The following is a 20,194-nucleotide window of genomic DNA, read 5'->3' as shown; positions in this document are numbered from 1 at the left end:
ATATGACTTATACTGCAGCCAGCCACCAGCGAACCATGGAGATGTTTCGGCTTCACTTCTAGGGAGCTGTCATGTCGTCCATCTTTATATACAGTTGGTGTTTCTTAAAGTCAAGGATCCTTCCTTGGTAGGATGGTTCCTTCCAAGGATATAAAATCTCAGGAAACTTGTATTACAAGCTTGTGCAGTCACGTTTTTATCATCTTAGAAATATTTATTTTAAAATATTATTCATTTTAACTTTTAAAGACACAGACAATTGTACACACCTCCATGTCTTCACACCTGGGTCACTGCAGCAGCCTCTTTTCTTACCTGAATCAAAAATCTATTAATCGACTCCAGACTGTTCAGAACTCAGCTGCCAGGATACATGATTGTATTTTTTTTGCGAGCCATTTTGAGTTGTGGTTATGTTTTTTTGTTATTTTTTTTGCGGTAACATTTCTGTTTTTTGCTGTGATAGTTCTTTTTTGCAGTAATTTTCCTTTTATGTGGCAGTGTTTTTTGTAATTTTTTGTGGTAATATTTCTTTTTTGTGGTATTTTTTTATTTATTTATTTATTTGCAGTATTTTTTGCGGTATTGATTCTTTTTTTTTTTTTTTTTTTTACCAGACGTGTTTCTTTTTTAAGTTAGTTAATATAAATATATATATAATATATATATATTTTTTTTTTTTCCAGCAGCAGCAGTGGTTTTTTTTGCAATAATTTTTCTTTTTGCAGCAGTGTTTTTATGTGGTAATATTTCTTTTTTGCCATACTGTATTTTTTTTGTTGTAAGATTTTTTTTTGTGGTAAAGTTTTTTTATTTTTTTTTTTTACAGTGATAGGTCTTTTTTCAGCTATATCTCCAACCTCTCAGTGCCGTACACACCAGGACTTACTCTGAGGTCCTCGGGCAGACGTCTTTTTTTTGTCTATTCCAGAGGTCCAGCTGAAAACTGAAGGGGACAGAGTGTTTCCTATCAGGGCCCCGAGGCTCTGGAACAATCAGGTCGGCCGAGGCAGAGATCTCTTTAAGTCCCTTCTTAACACACTTTTATCAGAGAGCCTTTAATGATTTTACTTGAGTGTTTAGTTCATTTAATCAGTTCTTTTAAAAGTTAATTTCAAGTCTTGTCTGTTTTAATTATTGACATGTAAAGCACTTTTAAACAGCACTTTATAAATTAGAATTATTACAAAAAAATAATTATCTTGATGTAAGTCATCAACTGATATCTGTTGATTCTAAGTTTAACCCCATTCATCTGTGGTGTCTCCTCTTTCAACATGTCTGGAGAGGGAAACATCTGGAGGTTAAGAAAATAAAATGACGTAGAAACCTTTAAAACTGACCCAGTTATATATTATTTTACTGTCAACAGTCCCCACTGTATATACAGAGTAAAGAGAGCTCCTTAAAACAGTCTTCAGTCTGTGTATATTAATGTGTCTGTGATCAGTTTGCACTTCAGTTTGTATTCCTGCTCCTTTGTGTCACATATCTGCTGCTCCACATGCTGCTGCTTCCTCCTCCTGTTGTCTTTTTCGCGCCACCAGTGCTCACAAGCCCCACCTTCAAACCGAAACCACGCCCCCGCAAAGCCGCTGTGACCAATAGTAGCGGGTGGTATCTTCTTCTAGCCAATCAGAGCACAGCAGAGGGGCGGTGCGAGAATCGTTTCGCGGGAAACAGATAGGAAAGAGTTCAGTTTTTGCCGCGGAGCAGAGACTGTGAGCAGCGTTTGTCTCCGGTAGTTTAACGTCCACCGTATCTGACCTTAAACTCTCTTTAGTCTGAGCTCCGGTTCGTCCCGTGTTGATCACCGAGCTGCTGCAGGATGTCTGGCTTCGACGACCCGGGAGTTTATTACAGTGACAGCTTCGGAGGAGGAGGAGGAGAGGGAGCAGGAGGAGATGAAGGAGGACAGAAGAGGGTCCACATCAAGAAGCGGTTCAGGGAGTTCCTCCGGCAGTTCAGGGTCGGGACCGACCGGACCGGCTTCACCTACAAATACAGGTCCGTTCATAACCATCACACACCTGTAGGTATAGAGTCTGGTGTGTAAAGCGAGTGCTGAGCCGTATGACTCTACTGTTAGAGACACAGTCTAACATACGGCGTTAGATTTACTCACCGTGAGGAGCGTAGTGTTAACGTTATACAGTCTGATGTGGGAGATGTCTAATGTCTGAAAAAATGACCCTGATGATGTCATCAAAGTCCTCTAAATGTGGGCTTGTGACTTAAACTAACAGCCAGCTAATGAAGGACTGGGGTGCAGGGGGGTCATTGAGTTGCATCATGGGAAATGTAGGACCCAGCATCTCTGGAGCGTAGTATGTTTAGTCAAGCAGCAAGCTTTGTGGCTGGAATATGAGGCCATGGAAGTGACAAAAACTGCAGTTAATTGAATGTGTAATTTAAAATATTAGGCTGAAGCTACAGTATCTGTAACAGTGTTGTTGTTTTCATGGTAATATTTATTTATTTTTTGTGGGAATGTTTCTTCTTCCTGTTATTTTTATTTATTTATTTATATATTTTGGTAAAAAAAACTTTTGTTGTGGCAATGTTTTTTATTTTGTGGTACAGTTTTTTGCAATTTTTTTCCAGTATTGATTCTTTCTTCTTTTTATGCAGTAATGGTATATATTTATTTATTTATTTATTTATTTATTTTTTTGCGGTAACGTATCTAATTTTTTTGCAGTCACTTTTCTTTTTTGTGGCAGTTTTTTTTGTAATTTTTTTCATGTTAATATGTCTTTTTTTGTTGTAATTTTCCTTTTTTGTGGTATAATTAATTTTATTTTTTGCGGTATTGATTCTTTTTTTTTTTTTTAGCAAAGGCGTTTCTTATTTATGTTTTCACATATATATGTGGCAGTGTTTTTTTGCGATCATTTTTCTTTTTGCGGAAATGTTTTTTTTTTGCGATCATTTTTCTTTTAGCAGAAATGTTTTTTTTGCGATCATTTTTCTTTTTGCGGCACTGTTTTTTTGCTATAGTTTTTCTTTTTGTGGAAGTGTGTTTTGTGGTAATATTTCTTTTTTGCTATGCTGTCTTTTTTTGTCGTAAGGTTCTTTTTTGCAGTAATGTTTGTTTGTTTTTTTGTTAATTTTTCTTTCTCATGTCTTTTTTGTTGTAAGGTTTCTTTTTCCTTTTTTTTTGTTGTGTAGGCAGAGAGTGCCACTCAGCACATTCATTTTTTTATTTACACATGACAATACACGCAAACTTTTATTTGATCAGACTTCATAGCTGCTGTTCTTTTTGTTCTGGGGTATGACAGCTTTAGTTTTATAACACCGTGTAATAACATTTATTGTCTTCTTATTTTAATCAGAGATGACCTGAAGAGACACTACACCCTGGGGGAGTACTGGGTGGAGGTGGAGATGGAGGACCTCGCCAGTTTTGATGAGGATCTGTCAGACTGTCTCTACAAGCTGCCGTCTGAGAACCTGCCGCTGGTCAGTCTCAAACTAAAATACTGTGATAACTTTAAAATGACTGGTGAGCCAGTTTCACACAGCCATAGTTACAGTGATTTCTTTCCTCTAACTCTCCGCTCTACATTACAGCTTGAGGAGGCTGCAAAGGAGGTGGCCGACGAGGTGACCCGTCCCCGTCCTGCAGGGGAGGAGACGGTCCAGGACATCCAGGTCATGCTGAAGAGTGACGCACATCACGCTTCCATCCGTGGCCTCAAGGTACAAACACACTCCTTTTTATATCTCTCATTCTCATGTTTCTCATCGACCGTTTGATGACATCATGTCGTTCTCCTCCTCCTGCAGTCCGAGCAGGTGTCTCGTCTGGTGAAGATCCACGGCATCATCATCTCAGCCACAGCAGTGAGGGCGAAGGCTACCAAAGTGTGTCTGCAGTGTCGCGGCTGCCGCAACATCATCAGCAACATCCCTCTGCCCCCGGGCCTGCAGGGTTACGCTCTGCCACGCAAGTGCAACACGTGAGTGTGAACGTCTGGATCAAGAAGGCAACAGGAATGACTGACGTGAGCATTTCGAAACAAACATCTTCCCATTAAGTTCAACAACTTTCCTCTCTTCTCAGTGAGAATGTTGGAAGAGTGAAGTGTCCTGTCGACCCCTACTTCATCATCCCAGACCGCTGTGTTTGCGTCGACTTCCAGACTCTGCGCCTGCAGGAGTCTCCAGACGCGGTGCCTCACGGAGAGATGCCCCGTCACCTGCAGCTCTACTGTGACCGGTGCGGAGCAAACTCTCAGGCATTGGTCCATCCACAGAGTTAGAAACATAAAGCATTGTTAGCTCAAACTTGTTTCATCTGCTCCTCCTCTCTCAGGTATCTGTGTGACCGTGTGGTCCCAGGCAACAGAGTGACCATCATGGGTATCTACTCCATCAAGAAGATGGCTGCTGCGAAGACCAAAGGCAAAGAGAAAAGCGCTGGTGTGGGGATCCGTGCGTCCTACCTGCGGGTGGTCGGCATCCAGATGGACACAGAGGGTGCAGGTAAACATTAAAACACTCATCTATTAGTGTAATGAATGCATTTCCTTTCTGTGGACGGAGGAGTTGGATGTTGATGTTTTTTGTCTTCCAGGTCGTGGTGCGACTGGATCTGTCTCTCCACAGGAAGAGGAGGAGCTGAGAGTACTCGCTGCCACTCCTAACATCTACACCTCTCTGGCCAGCTCCGTCGCTCCCTCCATCTACGGCAGTGATGATCTGAAGAAGGCCATCACCTGTCTGCTGTTCGGAGGGTCGAGGAAGAGGTGAGGCTCACACATGTACTCCAGAGCAGTGAAGTGTAAACCCTCTCCTCACATGTTTAGTGACGCTTCCTGTTCTTTCAGGCTGCCTGACGGTCTGACTCGAAGGGGCGACATCAACCTGTTGATGCTGGGAGATCCGGGTACAGCCAAGTCTCAGCTGCTCAAGTTTGTGGAGAGATGTTCACCTATTGGGGTAAATATCCAGCCTCCCATGGCAACTCAATATTATCTTTTCTTGTGGCTTGTAAATAGCAATCTGGTCTCACTCCGAAGTCATTGATAATCAGCCATTGATCAGCGACTTCCAGCGTCAGACACTGACATGGAGGGTCGAACAAACACCGATTTTCACTTGGGAGAGCAGTGTATTTCCTGTAAAAACTAAGTATAATTTAAAGGAAGACCATGCACGCGGCGTCCCAGAAAGTTCATGACCGAGGTCGCAGTGAGACTGTGTTGTAACTTGACCCTCTGATGCTGAGCCGTCTCCGTGTGTCTCCAGGTTTATACCTCAGGTAAAGGCAGCAGTGCAGCCGGTCTGACCGCCTCTGTGCTGAGGGACCCCAACACTCGTGGGTTCATCATGGAGGGCGGAGCCATGGTGCTGGCCGACGGAGGAGTCGTGTGCATCGATGAGTTTGACAAGGTAAAAACCATCTCATATAGCAGCAGGAGGACGTTAACTTTATCTGTGTCCCCGGATTAAAGACAAACTACTTGTGTTGTTCAGATGAGAGAAGACGACAGAGTGGCCATCCATGAAGCCATGGAGCAGCAGACCATCTCCATCGCCAAGGTATTTACTGACCTCACATCACAGTTTCCTCTCTGCACTGAGTGGATCACAGGCCGAACTAACATCCTGACTCCTCCCAGGCCGGCATCACCACCACCCTCAACTCCCGCTGCTCCGTGCTCGCTGCTGCTAACTCCGTGTTCGGTCGCTGGGACGACACAAAGGGGGAGGACAACATCGACTTCATGCCCACCATCCTGTCCCGTTTCGACATGATCTTCATCATCAAGGATCAGCACGACCAGCAGAGAGACATGGTGAGGAGACACACGTGACAGAGGACGCTGCTTCTAAAGCCGGATTTGTACTCGTGCAAATCCTTTAAATCGTGAACATTTATATTGAGTTTAATGTTCTTTAATACTTGTGTGTTTGTAGACACTGGCTCGTCACGTGATGAACGTCCACCTGAGCGCTCAGACACAGACCGAAGGCGTCGAGGGCGAGATCCCGCTCGCCACCTTCAAGAAATACATCGCCTACTCCAGAACGTGAGTCTCTAAATTAGTGTTTGTTGCACATTTTCTTCCACTCACGATGAAATAACTCTCTGCTCTTACTGGACTCAATAACATGATTTGGTGTGAATGTTTGCTCACAGGAAATGCGGACCTCGGCTCTCTGCTGCGGCTGCGGAGAAGCTGAAGAACAGATACGTGGTGATGAGGAGCGGCGCCCGAGAGCACGAGAGAGAGACTGACAAGAGACCCTCCATCCCCATCACTGTCAGGTAGGTTTAACATGCTGCTGTTCAAATCCACTCATCAGTGATGATCCTTTAAACTCCACCTGTTGATGCGTCAGTGCTCCTCAGTCATCAAGTATGTTTTTGCGTCTTCAGGCAGCTGGAGGCGGTGGTGCGTATCGCAGAGTCTCTGGCCAAGATGAAGCTGCAGGCCGTGGCCGGAGAGGAAGAGGTCGACGAGGCTCTCAGACTCTTCCAGGTGTCCACACTGGACGCTGCGCTGTCCGGCAGCCTCTCAGGTGTGTTTTGGTTTTGTACTTGTGACTATTATTGTAACACGTGGATCTTCAGGAGTGTAAGGACACAAGTCATGGTTCAGTGGAAGGAAAACGCATAAGGATGTTTGAGTTTTACAATACCTAGGAGAGACCACGCAGGGCCTACATGCATCTAGAAATCAGAAGTGTTTGTAGTCAGAATGCAAATTTGACCAAAGCCAAGATAAACACTGACAGTTCAATTTTATGAAAAAATACTACATATGATTGTGTCAAGTAAGTTTAAATCACTTAAAACTTAGAACGTGACAGGTGGTGTTTTTGATGCCTGAGTTTACCTGACGGATCTGTAGGGTGACATCGTATCTTTAAACTGGACACACTATAATAGCTTTATGTTTTCTGAACGTCTCTCTGACCTCGTTCTGTCTCCAGGAGTGGAGGGCTTCACGTCTCAGGAGGACCAGGAGATGATCTCACGCGTTGAGAAGCAGCTGAAGAGACGTTTTGCCATCGGCTCCCAGGTGTCTGAGCACAGCATCGTCCAGGACTTCACCAAACAGGTCAGTGTGACAATATCATGAAGGGAAATACATATAGAATGATGTGAAACAAGACTCAAATGAAAACTTCCACTGAGGAAATGTTGACTGAAACTAATCAAAAAAAGACTAAAGTGTGACTTTAAATTACAAATTTAAATCTCTACACACATCACCATGCTGAATGGTTTGCTTCCTGCAATTATAATCCAATTAATCATATTTCCACACGTGTTTACTGTTTTTTTTGGCTGGAAAAAATGCCCTCCAATACATGATTAGAGAAAAGTGAAATCAGACATTGACTGAAGAAGTTACTGCGAGGTATTAGTACATCACACAATCAAATCATGACTGAAAAACACTACTTTAATCAAATATTGGTCAACTTGTGTGCACAACAGAAACAGTGTAAAGAGTATAATGCTGTCAACTCTTGGTTTTCCCGTCAAACCCAATTTATGTAACTCCAACACTGCTCAGGGACGCCAGCATGCAGACATATTTAAATACACCAGTTTGAAAAATGGCAATGTTCCCTTTTTCCCTCGCTAAAAGTTAGCCTAACTTTGGAGCGTTATTTGGCCCTGTTTCCGACCAGATATCCTGACATGGTGGATCCCTCAGGTCCTCTAGTTTAATATGATAACTGTGTTTTCACTGTAGCTTTCTTCCTAAAAATTAGTCTGCCTCTCTTCTCACCTTCAGCTTCGCCCGTCACACCTGTTTTGTTGTATAATGCCTCTCTGCTCCTTTTACTTTCCTGCTCTCCCCGTACCTGGCTCCTCTTTGGAGCTCCTGGGCTTTGGTCCGCCATTCTGACTTGGCTAATCAGGCTGAGTCCACCTCACATGTTTACATTAGTGGGCTTATATAACTTGTATTGTCAGTGTTTTAAGTCAGTAAGTAAATTGCGTAACACTTTACATGAAGGTATCTACATAAGAGTGATATAACAGTGTCATAACTATGACATGAACCTGTCATGAACATTATGTACATGTCATAAACGTTTATGACTGCTGTCATTAAGTGCCATTTGGTTTTTGTAATGACAAGTTGACATTGTTTGGGATGTCTTGATTATGACAACTTGACATTAACCAGGATGACATTACCACAAGATGTCTTTGTCATAACAATAATAATCATTATGTCAACTTGTCATAAACACACAAAGAGGTGCATCTCTTGTTAATGTCAGTTAGTGTCATCCTGGTTAATGTCAAGTTGTCATAATCAAGACAACCCAAACAATGTCAACTTGTCATTACAAAAACCGAATGACACTTAATGACAGCAGTCATAAATGTTTATTACATGTTCATAATGTTCATGACTGTCATGTCATAGTTATGACAGTGTCATGTCACCCTTATGTAGATACCTTCAAGTAAAGTGCAACCGAAAATTGTCTTACTTGATCCAATTTCAAGGTCAACCATTAGACCTTGTCATGGCCCCTCCTTGGCCTTTAGTTGGGGTCATCTCTAACCTTTGACACCAGCCCACCACCATGGGTTGGCACCATGTTACCACCAAATAAGCGGAGCCGCTAGCTAGCTTCCTGCTGATCTGGTGCAGAGCAGCCATGGCTAACTAACCAGTGTGGCATTAATACCTTATTAGCTTTGTTCTTAATGTGGTACAGCGTAGTGCTGCTGTTCAGCTAGAGAGTAGCAAGATTAACCTACAGGCCGACATGTTCTCAGGAGGTTAACCAGCGATATCCTGCGTTAAAACAACTACAGTTTTAGGTAGGGGCTTAAAAAGAAATGAACACAGATTAGTTCCTGATCATTTGTGATAAGTGCTTTTAATGACCTGTGGGCGTTCAGTCCGAGAGTGAAAAGAGGAAGACTACTGTTTCTTACTCACAGAAAGAAATATGTAGATCTGCAACATGGCTTATGCGAGTTTCACCTCAGGCAAGATGAGACGGGTTATTTGTGCAGCACACAAAGGCAACATAGACAGAAAATGAAAACCAGTTTAGAGAAGGAAAACTAGACCAAAGTAAGAGTTTTTTTTCTCAGAGTAACCTCTTTGTATTCTCCCGTTTGTTCCACTGTACAGAAATACCCAGAGCACGCCATCTACAAAGTCCTGCACCTGATGCTGAGGAGGGGCGAGCTGCAGCACCGCATGCAGAGGAAGGTTCTCTACAGAGTCAAGTAGAAAAAGAACTGAGCTCTCACACATGTTGTTGTTTATGTAAATAGTTTGTGCCTGTTTGTTTGTGTTGCTCTGCATCGCAGAATAATTCCTGATCTCAGCCCCGGTGAAAAGTGACGGAGCTGATTCAGTTTGGTTTTAAGGCACCAACAGTCTGATCAAAGTAAAACAGTGAAAAATGTCACATTAAGATGTTAAAAAATAAATAAAGTATTTCAAGTCACTTTGGTTCAAATTCTGATTTTATTCAACAGAAATCATAAAAAATAGACAGTATATGATTGTTTTCATGAACTTTATACAAATGACGAGTAGAAAATCTGTTCAGCTGATTTGATGGTTTATAGATTTCACGAGGTGCATGAAGCGTTATTAAAGTTATTAAAGTGCTGTGTGTGCGTATAAATGTAAAGGCAAAGTCTACATGGCGTAGAGTCCCATCCCAATAGTGGTCAGAGCCACACACACTCCCACGGTGATCCTCATGACGGGTGAAGATGGGAACATGGTGGCCTTGACGGCGCTGCTCTCTGATTGGTCCGCTGCTGCTGTTGTGACACTCAGCATTTTCTGCAAGTCATCAAAAACCTGCAGGAACAGACATAAAATCTCAGATTGTGTCGACACATTCACTTCCTGTTTTTACCAGTTTCACTGTTACTTAAAGATATTCTGGATGTCACCATCGGGCACGGACACTGTCAGTCATCTCTCTGATTCTGCTGTTCTCACCTGGATGTTGAGCTCGAAGGCGGCGACGGCCTCCTCCAGCACCGCCGCCCTCTCCTGCTCCGTCAGCTCGATGCTGTTCATGCGGCCCCTGTACAGCTGCTTGAAGCGGTGTGGGCTGCTCACGCCGGGGAAGGAGAAGAAAGAAAGCCCCTCTTTGCTGCTCAGCCCCAGAGACTTCTGGGTGATCTTCCCCAGCACCTGACCTCCTGATAGGTCGCCGAGGTATCGAGTGTAGGCGTGAGCCACCAGCAGCTCTGGGCTCTCTCTGCCAATCTGAAAAAAAAAACAGGTTCAGATGTTACTCAGCAACAGGGGAATCCTCTGGACCCAGGTGTTCAGAGGTAACCTGACTGAGCTTTGGCAGGGACGTAAATACAGACAGTGCGGGCAGAGGGGGGCCACCTTGGAACTACATCTGTGTTCAAAGAAGAACTCACATTAAATTTAAAAAGGTGCCATTTACTATAGGCTATATGCTATGTATATAAAACACTTCAATTAAATGAATAGTTCCTTATTTTCTTTGATATTTTTGTCATATACAGGTACGCAATCATGATTGTTGGGTAACATTTTTTGATGTTGTCTATTAAGTCTATTTCATCATATGACAAGATGACACAATACAGGAGTCAACTAAGGTGCAAAAATGGTGTGTGTGTGTGTGTGTGTCATAACTGGTAAACTATGAAACAACTTTTTATACTTTTTATGTTTTTATACTGCTGCTATATCTCTCACGCACTTTGTTTTTATACCTTACTGACGTCTTTTTAAATTTATATGTATATACTGTCTGTCCTTTTTATTGTGCTGTTATCTTGCCGAGGGTACTACACGTAATTTCGTTGTGCAATGCACAATAACTATAAAGTCTTCTTCTTAATATGACCTCCTTTTACATGAAAAACAAGCAGTAAGTAGGTAAAAAGCCTTTTTGCTGTATATGATGCATCATAATTCCCTCTCTAATATCTATTTCAACATTGAAACTACATTTAATTCTGATGATTAACAAGGTTAACAAAATTCTCAGGCTGCAGTCAGCCGCACATGTTTACATAAGCGGGTTTATGAGTTGTCCACATCGCACTGACCCCTGCTGTCACATGGACTGAACCATTTCATCATTTCACAGAACCTGCAGTTCAATATTGAGGTTTTAGAAAGATCTGTTTCAACGTTTGAACAATTTTGAAGCAACGTTTGAAGTTTATGGAACAACCTTGAAACAACATTGTAAAATCAATGCTGATTCATCTTTCCGAATCAAAACATAATTCAACAGTGAATAAACAATGCAACGTCAGCTGGGTTGATCCAGATCAAAACCAACACTGAATTATGCGATCAAATCTGATTTCAGAATACTTTTATTCTTTTAAACAACTTATTTTCAAGATTTGATCCGATCTGAAATCCAATCACATTATTTAAATATTATAAATGAGTAGGTTTATGGGGGAAAATTAATACAGCATAGTATTGTGATATTTTGTGTGGCAATATTAACTTTTGTATCGTACAAATACAAATTAAACATTTGGTAGCCTACTGGAATAATAAAATCATGTTTTCAGTCGCCAGATAAATTTTTCCTGCGATAAAAATGACGGAAGTGACACAAACAGACTTAAAACTTTATCGTAATTACGGCTGTCAGTCGGTTAAAGTATTTAATCTTGATTAATCGCATGATTGTCCACGGTCAACTCATGATTAATCGCACATTTTTTACCTGTTCTAAATGAACCTTAAAGGGATGTTCCTCAAGTTTTAATACACTTATCTTAGCCTTAAAATTCCATCTTAATTAGGGCTGTCAATTGCTTAAAATATTTAATTGCGATTAATCGTAAGATTATAGCTGACTCGCTAATAATTGCAAATGAATCGCACATTTTTACCTGTTCTAAATGAACCTTAAAGGGATATTCTTTATGTTTTTAATATCCTTATCAACATGTGAGTGAACAAAGATACTTTAACACAATGTAGTGTCCAACATTACACTTGTAAAGGTTATCTAAACATCCCGTAGTTTTTTAAGCAGCTCGACGCACTCTGGCAGTAACTCAGTTCACATCGACAGTAAATGCAAAAACTTTGGTCTTGCTGAGAGAATCATGTGGCAGACGACGCCTTCCTTTATCTGTGTCTGCTCACAGAGGTTTGTGTTTGCTCGCCATTCATAAATTTACAGCTGCATTGCTTCCTGATCTCCCACTCGGGTGGACCGAGGGTTGTAATTATAGACGGTATGTGTGTTAATCGTGCGTCAAAAAAGTTTGTAGCGTTGAAAGGAGTTCTCTTTAACTGGTTATTAACGTGTTAACTTTGGCAGCCCTGATCTAACAGATACAACAGATGTTGATAAAGTTTTTTGCAGTTTAAATAAGTTAAGAAATTGCACTATATGTTTTGGCAATACTCAGCAAAACATTTAAATCATGATGATATTGTATCGTAACTTGAGTATCGTTATAGTATCGTATCGCGGCTGAGGATTAACGGAGGTGCCTCCTCTTCACTCACCTGTCGTAGTCTCTGTTGGTATCTGTGTGTGGCTGCAGGAACAATCACCCTCTTCCTCCACTCCGAGCCGAAAAAATGCTCCAGATCTCTTTCGAGTGACTCCAGACGGGCGAGCTCCTGAGGGAAGTAGATCGGCGCCACGGCTGGATGGGAGCAGTTCCTGTCCAGCTCCTCCTCCAGCACCTTGTAGATCTCGTAGAGGGAACACAGCAGCACCTGAAACAGGAACAGAGAGATACAGGTCAACATCCAGAGAGTGTGACCTTTGTGTCAGCCCACACGTGTGTTCATATGCCAGTGTGTGCAGTTTACCTTGTACTGCGGCAGCGTGATCTGACCCTTCTGGTAGCTCAACATCAGCTGTGTGTTCTCAGCTCTGATGTGGTTGGTCTTAGTGGCTGCTTTGATCTGCTCCGATAAATCACTGACAGGAGAAAGACACAGTTATTAAAGGAACTTTTACAGCATAAAAATAAAAGTTTGGTTTGATCAAAGTGTCTTCATACCTGCCGACGTCCCCTGTGTCTTCTTTCCTGGCGCTCTTCATGTTCTCCATCTGTGCAGACTGTAACAAAAGGCTGATTAAGTTAGAAACTGAAGTCTTCTCTCCTTCGTCAGCAGGTCGGTCCTCCTCCTGTGAGTTATCGGTCCTCTGTGTCCTTCTCACGGCTCCGTCCTCTTTTATACAGCCCTGCTGTGCTGCAGCTGCTGAGTCAAAGGGGAAGTGTGACTGCTGACTTTCGTCTCACCAAAACACTGCTGAGGCCTAAACATGACACAGCAGGCATGTGAGAGGAAATCTGAAAACATGACAAGGCAGAAACCAAAAGCTCAGTTTAAGGCTGCTGTTTGTGCTGATGCTGAGGGAGGAACAGGGTTAGTCAGCACACTTTTCCCTCTCTGATGTATTTCTCTGGTATAAGTCATGTTAGAATCATCTAACAAAGGTTAAAGTCTCAGCTATAAATGAACATGTTAGTTTGTGACAATCGGCCTGTCAGGTCAGGTCAGTTGGTACAGTATTAAAAAGCTAAAGTTACAAGAAAATAAAACAACCAACACAAACTATTTGAACATTTGATTCAAACAAGAACCAGAAAACATGAACATTTAACAGAATATCCAACACATTCTCACTCCGACCTCGTCACATATCAACGTTTGGTCATCGACTTTCAACGTCTACATATGACGTGAGAGGTACCCAGGTGGGTTGGTTGTTGACGCTCTGGGACACAGTGTCAACTTCTGCCTGTAATGTTGTGCTCACACCAGGCGCAAATAAAACAATTTGCGCGACACAGTTACACGTAAAGTCAAGGTAAAGATGCGATTAGATGTGAATTCCTGCTGGCCGATATGTTGGACGCAATGGACATGATGGACACGACGATGAAGACACGAAATACGTGAATTCAGCAGCGCAAATGAAGCGAGGTGCGCAATTTTGTGTCATACACTTATTTGCAAGAGTTTAAAAAACTGAACTTCAGCAACCCATTCGCGCCACGATAGCCAGTTAGCATTGAGATCCTCCAGGGACATATGACGCCAATGACACAACATAATGTTGTGTTCACACTGGGCACAAATGAAACAATTTGCGGAAGTCAATAACATGTGAAGTCAATGTAAAGACACGATTAGACGCACATTTCCCCCAGGTCGCATGCTTGGCATGTTGGACACAATGGACACAATGCAAATGATGCGAAACACGCGAATTAAGTAGCGAATAAAGGGAGTAGTGCGAATTTGTGTCACATCCTTATTCGTGACAGTTGAAAATCTGAACACCATCGACCAATTCGCACCCCGATAGCCAATCAGCATTGAGATCCTTCAGGGATGTATGTAGTGAGGACGTACCCTCAGAAGTTCATTAATCGATTCAGTGATTTCACGCGTGTATGAAGCGTGTCAACACAAAATATTCTAGCTTTCAAACTCAGGTGAGTAATGTGACGCGAAAATTCACATCAGGTTTGGTGTGAACACAACATATAAAACAATTAGTGCGAGTCATATCCAGGTAAAGTCAATGTAGAGAGGCGATAAGATGCGAATTCCCACAGAGCGACACAATGGACGGAATGGACCCATTGGAAGCGATGCAAATTACGCAAAAAATGCAAATACGTGGCGCAATTAAAAAATTCAAACTTCAGTGACCAATTTGTGCCACAAAAGCCAATCAACGTTGAGATGCAGTGAAGATGTACTGGTGGAAGTTCATTCATTGATTCAGTGATTTCGTGCCCGTATGAAGCAAGTCAACACAAAATATTCGTTCAAACTTGTGCAAGTAACGCAACATGAAAATTTGCGTCATGCTTGGTGTGAATACAACTAGGGATGTCCCGATCACATTTTTTTTGCATACGATCCGATACCGAGTCCGATCCGATACTTTGCAAGAACAAAAAAAGAATTCATCCAAGTTGTCCCATAAGGTTTATTTTTTATTTAAATATTATCCAAAAAGCTTATCGGTGGTTCAGCAGCACAAAATGCAAACAAATTCTGAATTGTAAACAAATTGTCCCTCCAGAGTTGCCGTAGGGCTGTGGTAGGCAAGGTTCTGCCGTTAGGTGTGGCTGTGTTGCTCGGAATAAAGAGAGAAACGGTGGCCGCTGAACCTGTTGTCTCGACTCCTGACCATTTATTGCTCATTAGCCGCACTAAGTTGGGCGAACCCAGGACGCTCTGTTACAATACAAAGAAAGGAGGAAAGCGGAGGCAACAATGAACATAGATAAAAAACCTGGCCATTCTTTTTGTTTTGATTCCTCCGATCTTTCATTACCGATTCTGATTTTGTAAAAATAACATGATCGGTGCCGATACCCGATCCGAGGACGTAAATACAACATATGAAACAATTTGCATGAATCAATTACATGTAAAGTCAAGACATGATTAGACACGAATTCCAACTGGGTGGCGTGATGGATAAAATGAACCCATTGGACACAATGTGAAATACGCAAATTAAGCAAACACTCAACACTCAAATACTCGGCAACTCACACCAAAACAATCCAGACTGATAGAGAGCTCTACAGGTCAGAGGACAGATGTGCGTTTGGTTATAGAGTGAACAGTCCCGCTATTATTATTGAGAGATAGTCAGAAAATGTAAAATGCTCAGATTAAAGATTACAGCAGGCCTCTTGACCCTTCGTAGATTATCTTTATTATTGCAACAAGTGTCTTCAGACAAACCTCTGAAGAGGACGGGCTTATGCTTTGGGCGGAGACCACTAAATGTTTTTGTGTTTAGACAAATAATCCTGTGTGTCCCACCTGCCTGGGGAAAGTTACACAGACAGGAACAGTTGGACAGAAGGATCCTCCACTCACTCTGTGTCCTCTACGTGACGGTGAGTAAAAGTCTTTATCAGCCAGAAAGCAGCAGATATCATGTGTTTAAACTGTTCAGCTAAAACACAAGTGTAGATTAATGCGTCTATCATACGTCACCCTGCAGCAGAGATGAAGAGAACACAGCTGAATTTGTTTCAACAGTTTGATCAGAGTAACTCGCAGTAACACAGACTAACAGTGACACACACAGTAACATATGGTGACTGTGTGAAGGCCTGTTGGACGTCCTGACAGAGCAAAGAGAAAGAGAGACAGCTTTACTGTTACAGCCAGGAAGTTATTCCATTTAGGTCAAATAAAATATACAGTACAGGGCTGGCACGAGATCACATTCTTATCATGGCCAAAAGAGTTCATGAGCCTACATCTGTATAAAATAATAGACACAGATATGGTGATGTCACCCATTGGTTTGTGGACTCCTGTTTTCAAGTTTGGCATTTCGGCCGTCGCCATATTAGTTTTTTGGAGCCAGAGGTGACCATATTTGGGCGAGAGGCTAGCGCAGTGGAGGAGTGAGAGGTGGATCTGACTGAGGAGATGAGGATGATGTCACTTAGATGATGTCACTCCTGTACAGCTGTCATAAACGGGGACTTTAGCTATAGAGACCAAAACAGTTTTTTTGTATCAGGCTGTAAACATGTTTATTTCTGCTGTAAAGTTTTAACATGGAGGTCTGTGGGGATTGACTCACTCTTAGCGCCAGCCTCAAGTGGACATTAGAGGAACTGCAGGTTTTGGAACTTCCTGTGTTGGCTTCATTTCACTAAACACAGTGTTTTGTATCCATACAAACGTTACAGAATATTTTACCTTCATAAGCTCTTCTGATGTTTTTTATTTTCTTTTTTTGGTGTGTGTGGAAAAAACATATTGGATACCAATTATTAGTGAAACCAGAGTTTTTATTTTTTTGTTATCTTTTGTTATTTGTTATCTTATTTATTTATTTATTTTGGTGTGGATGAAAAAAAAAACATTTCAGACACCCGATATCACATAAACCATATTTTTTACATTTTATTTTATTTAGTGTGCATGAAAAAAACATATCAGACATTTATTATTACTGAAACCAGAGGGTTTTTTATTTTTATTTATTTTATTTTTTTTTATTTGCATCTTATTTATTTATTTGGTGTGTGTGAAAAAACCCCACATGGAACACCAAATATTACTGAAACTTGAATTTATATTTTATTTATTAACCAGGGTTATTTTTTTATTTGATTCTTTATTTTTTGGTGTGTATGGGAAAAACACATTGGATACCAATTATTACTGAAACCAGAGTTTTTATTTTTTATCTTATGTTATTTGTTATCTTATTTATTTTGGTGTGGATGAAAAAAAAACCCATTTCAGACACCCGATATCACTGAAACCGAATTTTTTAAAATTTTATTTATTAATCAGTTGTTTTATTTTCATTTTATTTAGTGTGCACGAAAAAAAACATATCAGACATTAATTATTACTGAAACCAGATTTTTTTGTTTTTTATTTTCATCTTATTTATTTATTTGGTGTGTATGAAAAAAAAAACACACGGAACACCAAATATTACTGAAACTTGATTTTTAATTTTATTTATTAACCAGAGTTATTTTTTATTTGATTCTTTATTTTTTGGTGTGTATGGGAAAAACATATTGGATACCAATTATTACTGAAACCAGAGTTTTTATTGTTTGTTATCTTATGTTTTTTGTTATCTTATAATTTAATATTTATAATTTTTATTTTTTATTTTTTGGTGTGGATGGAAAAAACAACAATATTTCGGACACCAAATATCACTGAAACCGGATTTTTTAATTTATTAATCAGTTGTTTTATTTCATTTTGTTTGGTGTGCATGACAAAACAATATATCAGACATTTATTATTACTGAAACCAGATTTTTTATTTTTTTGTTTTTTACTTTTATCTTATTTATTTATTTATTTGGTGTGTATGGAATAAAAACCACATGGGACACCAAATATAACATAATAATAGAGTTTTTGGGGGGGTTTGTGTGTGTGTGTGTGGAACAAACATATCGGACACATAATTTTTCATCTGGAGGTTCTTTTTTTTGTTTTGTTTTGTTTTTGTGTGTATACAAAAAATATATCGGACACCAAATATTACTGAAACCGGATTTACTTTTTTATTTATATATATTTTTTATGATGTGTATGGAAACTAAAACACCTGAAACAGAGTTTTTTTTAATTAATTAATTTTTTTTTAGTCTGTACGGAAAAAAACACATCAGACACTTGTTATTACTGAAACCGGATTTCTTTTTGTTTTTTAATATTGAATACTTGAAAAATATGCAGTGCACATATTTCCCTCATCACTTCACCCTGGTCAGAGACTGTGGGACATCTTCAGTAGCTTTTCTCCATTATATTCCACCCTGTTGTGTTCTATGGTGTTTCTAACACGCCCCCTCGTACAGGCAGCACTCCATTGGTTTTGTTATCCAGAGGGGGAAGTGGGCTGTACTGGAGGATTTTCGGAGGGGAAACATACACACACACACACACACACGTATCGTGCTTTACAATGCTGATCAGTAAACATGTAGCAGCCTGGACACGTCTGATCCATGTTGAACCTCAGATGGTGAGCTCGAGGGATCGTCTGGTTTAAAGGTAACGTCAGGTCTCCATGTTTATTTATTATAATCCTCAGGCCGACCTCACATCTGCCTCAGCGGCTCATGGCAGCGCCGCATCCTCAGGAGGGTGATATAACACCGGCTGGAGAGTCCGAGGAGAGCCGGGGGATCCTTCCCTCAGCACAATGCTAACTCTCAGCTCCTTTACACTGATTTAAAGTCCATCATTTATCAGATGAGCTGCCTGTGAAGTCAGACGCCATGATTATTATGGGCTGGTTTGTATATTTGTGCTTCAGAGTAGCGAGACTCAAGATGTAGTCAGTGTTGCCTAATCATGGCCCTCATGTCCATCCAGGCTGGGAGGGAAGTACATAATACAATTTATAACCTGTCTTAGACCATTTATAAACAAATCTCTATGAAAAAAAAAAAAAAAGACAAAACTAATGTTGAAATATTCTCAACACAATGATTCCAATGATACCAGATGTGTCCAGATGAGATATAAGTGGATTTTTTGGTGTTTATTTGCTATAGTTTCTATATTCCTTTGTGTCTCAGCAGCAGGATGTTAAAGTAAGACCCATACAGATGTTATAGTAGGGGAGACTGGGTATGGTTGTAACACGTTTTATCTTACCACATACAACTTGCTTAACTGTTGTTTTAAGGTGGATTTATACTTGTGCGTCAGCTCTATGTGGAGGCTATGCTGTGTCCTACGTCCATGTGAACATTTACACTTGTGCAGTGGTGTGTCTGTGTCACTCTGCAGTTACACTTCCAAAACACTGGTCAGCGGTGGGGTTTCTGTGAAGTGCTGTAAAGTTTAGTTGATTCAAAACACACATTAAACACACATTAAACATGGCTTAATAGAGACAATTTCAAACACAAGTACACAAATCAGCTTCACTATAACTCGCAGCATTCACAGACAAACACTTGTCTTTATCTGGACACATTTTCCCCACAAATACAACATGCTAACATTATTAGCACAAGCCTATGGCATTTTACATTGTATAAATTAGCCTAGTGGCTAGCAGATTTTTCCTCTACTCATGCCATATATTGGTTGAAAGAGGAAATAAGGGGAAGGGGGCATCATCCCCTACTTTGTGTCGAAATTTGAGAGCTCTAAAGCTGAGTTTATACGTTTGCATCTAATCAACGCTATACCTATGGCTTAGACTGTGTCGACATACCCTACGCCGTAGTCTGACGTGCACCTCCCCAGAAATGTAACTACTCATCACAGCGACGCAGACCTCCTGTCTGTTTCTGTAAGATGAAACCATTTCCCTCAGTGGAAACAAAGCTTTGATTTAATTAAATTTCACAGATAAGAAACAATAAATTGTGAAGACAATAAAGCCTCCACTAAAATAGAATTTTAAGTCTTGTGTGTGATTTATCCTGGCTTCATATGAGCAGAGGAAATCTCTGCTAGCTGCTAGGCTAATTTATACAATGTAAGATGCCATAGGCTTGTGCTAATAGTGTTAGCATGTTGTATTTGTTTGGAAAACGTGTTTAGTGTAAGACAGTTGTTTTGTCAGTGAACCTTGTGAGTTGTAATGGAGCTGAATTTTGTAACGTTACCTTTGTTAAATGTTGCTGTTGTCCCTGGTTTTATATGAGTAGAGGAAAAGCCTGCTAGCTGCTAGGCTAATTTATACAATGTAA

General features: G+C 40.8%; 3 protein-coding genes across 4 annotated transcripts in view; 2 read left to right on the top strand and 1 right to left on the bottom strand.

Moving 5' to 3' along the window:
• Nucleotides 1–1,686: 1,686 nt before the first annotated feature.
• mcm5 (minichromosome maintenance complex component 5) lies at nucleotides 1,687–9,453 on the top strand. Its single transcript, XM_050068979.1, has 16 exons — nucleotides 1,687–2,007; nucleotides 3,339–3,465; nucleotides 3,577–3,705; nucleotides 3,793–3,965; nucleotides 4,070–4,225; nucleotides 4,322–4,491; nucleotides 4,583–4,754; nucleotides 4,836–4,947; nucleotides 5,257–5,400; nucleotides 5,485–5,550; nucleotides 5,631–5,807; nucleotides 5,929–6,041; nucleotides 6,152–6,280; nucleotides 6,392–6,534; nucleotides 6,949–7,076; nucleotides 9,132–9,453. Exons 1-16 carry the CDS (start codon nucleotides 1,829–1,831, stop codon nucleotides 9,231–9,233), a joined length of 2,220 nt encoding a protein of 739 aa, XP_049924936.1. The 5' UTR covers nucleotides 1,687–1,828; the 3' UTR covers nucleotides 9,234–9,453.
• A 1-nt stretch (nucleotide 9,454) lies between these two features.
• hmox1a (heme oxygenase 1a) lies at nucleotides 9,455–13,156 on the bottom strand. The gene is made up of 5 exons (XM_050069032.1): nucleotides 13,004–13,156; nucleotides 12,810–12,921; nucleotides 12,498–12,713; nucleotides 9,963–10,235; nucleotides 9,455–9,818 (listed from the first exon to the last, which is right to left on the bottom strand). Exons 1-5 carry the CDS (start codon nucleotides 13,051–13,053, stop codon nucleotides 9,651–9,653), a joined length of 819 nt encoding a protein of 272 aa, XP_049924989.1. The 5' UTR covers nucleotides 13,054–13,156; the 3' UTR covers nucleotides 9,455–9,650.
• Nucleotides 13,157–15,759: 2,603 nt separating this feature from the next.
• Nucleotides 15,760–20,194, top strand: part of foxred2 (FAD-dependent oxidoreductase domain containing 2) — a 12,059-nt gene continuing 7,624 nt past the window's right edge. Inside the window, exon 1 of one of the 2 annotated variants that reach the window (XM_050068984.1) lies at nucleotides 15,760–15,880. The gene's annotated coding sequence lies outside the window, so the exon portion shown is untranslated. Of the gene's footprint in view, nucleotides 15,881–18,378; nucleotides 18,537–20,194 lie in introns of those variants that run through there. The other variant, XM_050068983.1, reaches the window with a different exon arrangement.

This window comes from Epinephelus moara, chromosome 18, assembly GCF_006386435.1.
Source record: "Epinephelus moara isolate mb chromosome 18, YSFRI_EMoa_1.0, whole genome shotgun sequence".
Lineage (NCBI taxonomy): Eukaryota > Metazoa > Chordata > Actinopteri > Perciformes > Serranidae > Epinephelus > Epinephelus moara.
The sequence above is the reverse complement of the archived record's forward strand: the minus strand, read 5'-3'. Positions and strand labels throughout refer to the sequence as shown.

Coding starts and splice junctions, on each gene's coding strand:
- mcm5 (XM_050068979.1), top strand. CDS start 1,829: ATGTCTGGCTTCGACGACCCGGGAGTTTATTACAGTGACAGCTTCGGA. Junction 2,008..3,338: donor GGCTTCACCTACAAATACAG/GTCCGTTCATAA, acceptor TATTTTAATCAG/AGATGACCTGAAGAGACACT. Junction 6,042..6,151: donor TACATCGCCTACTCCAGAAC/GTGAGTCTCTAA, acceptor GTTTGCTCACAG/GAAATGCGGACCTCGGCTCT.
- hmox1a (XM_050069032.1), bottom strand. CDS start 13,053: ATGGAGAACATGAAGAGCGCCAGGAAAGAAGACACAGGGGACGTCGGC. Junction 12,714..12,809: donor TCACGCTGCCGCAGTACAAG/GTAAACTGCACA, acceptor TTCCTGTTTCAG/GTGCTGCTGTGTTCCCTCTA. Junction 10,236..12,497: donor ACCAACAGAGACTACGACAG/GTGAGTGAAGAG, acceptor TTTTTTTTTCAG/ATTGGCAGAGAGAGCCCAGA.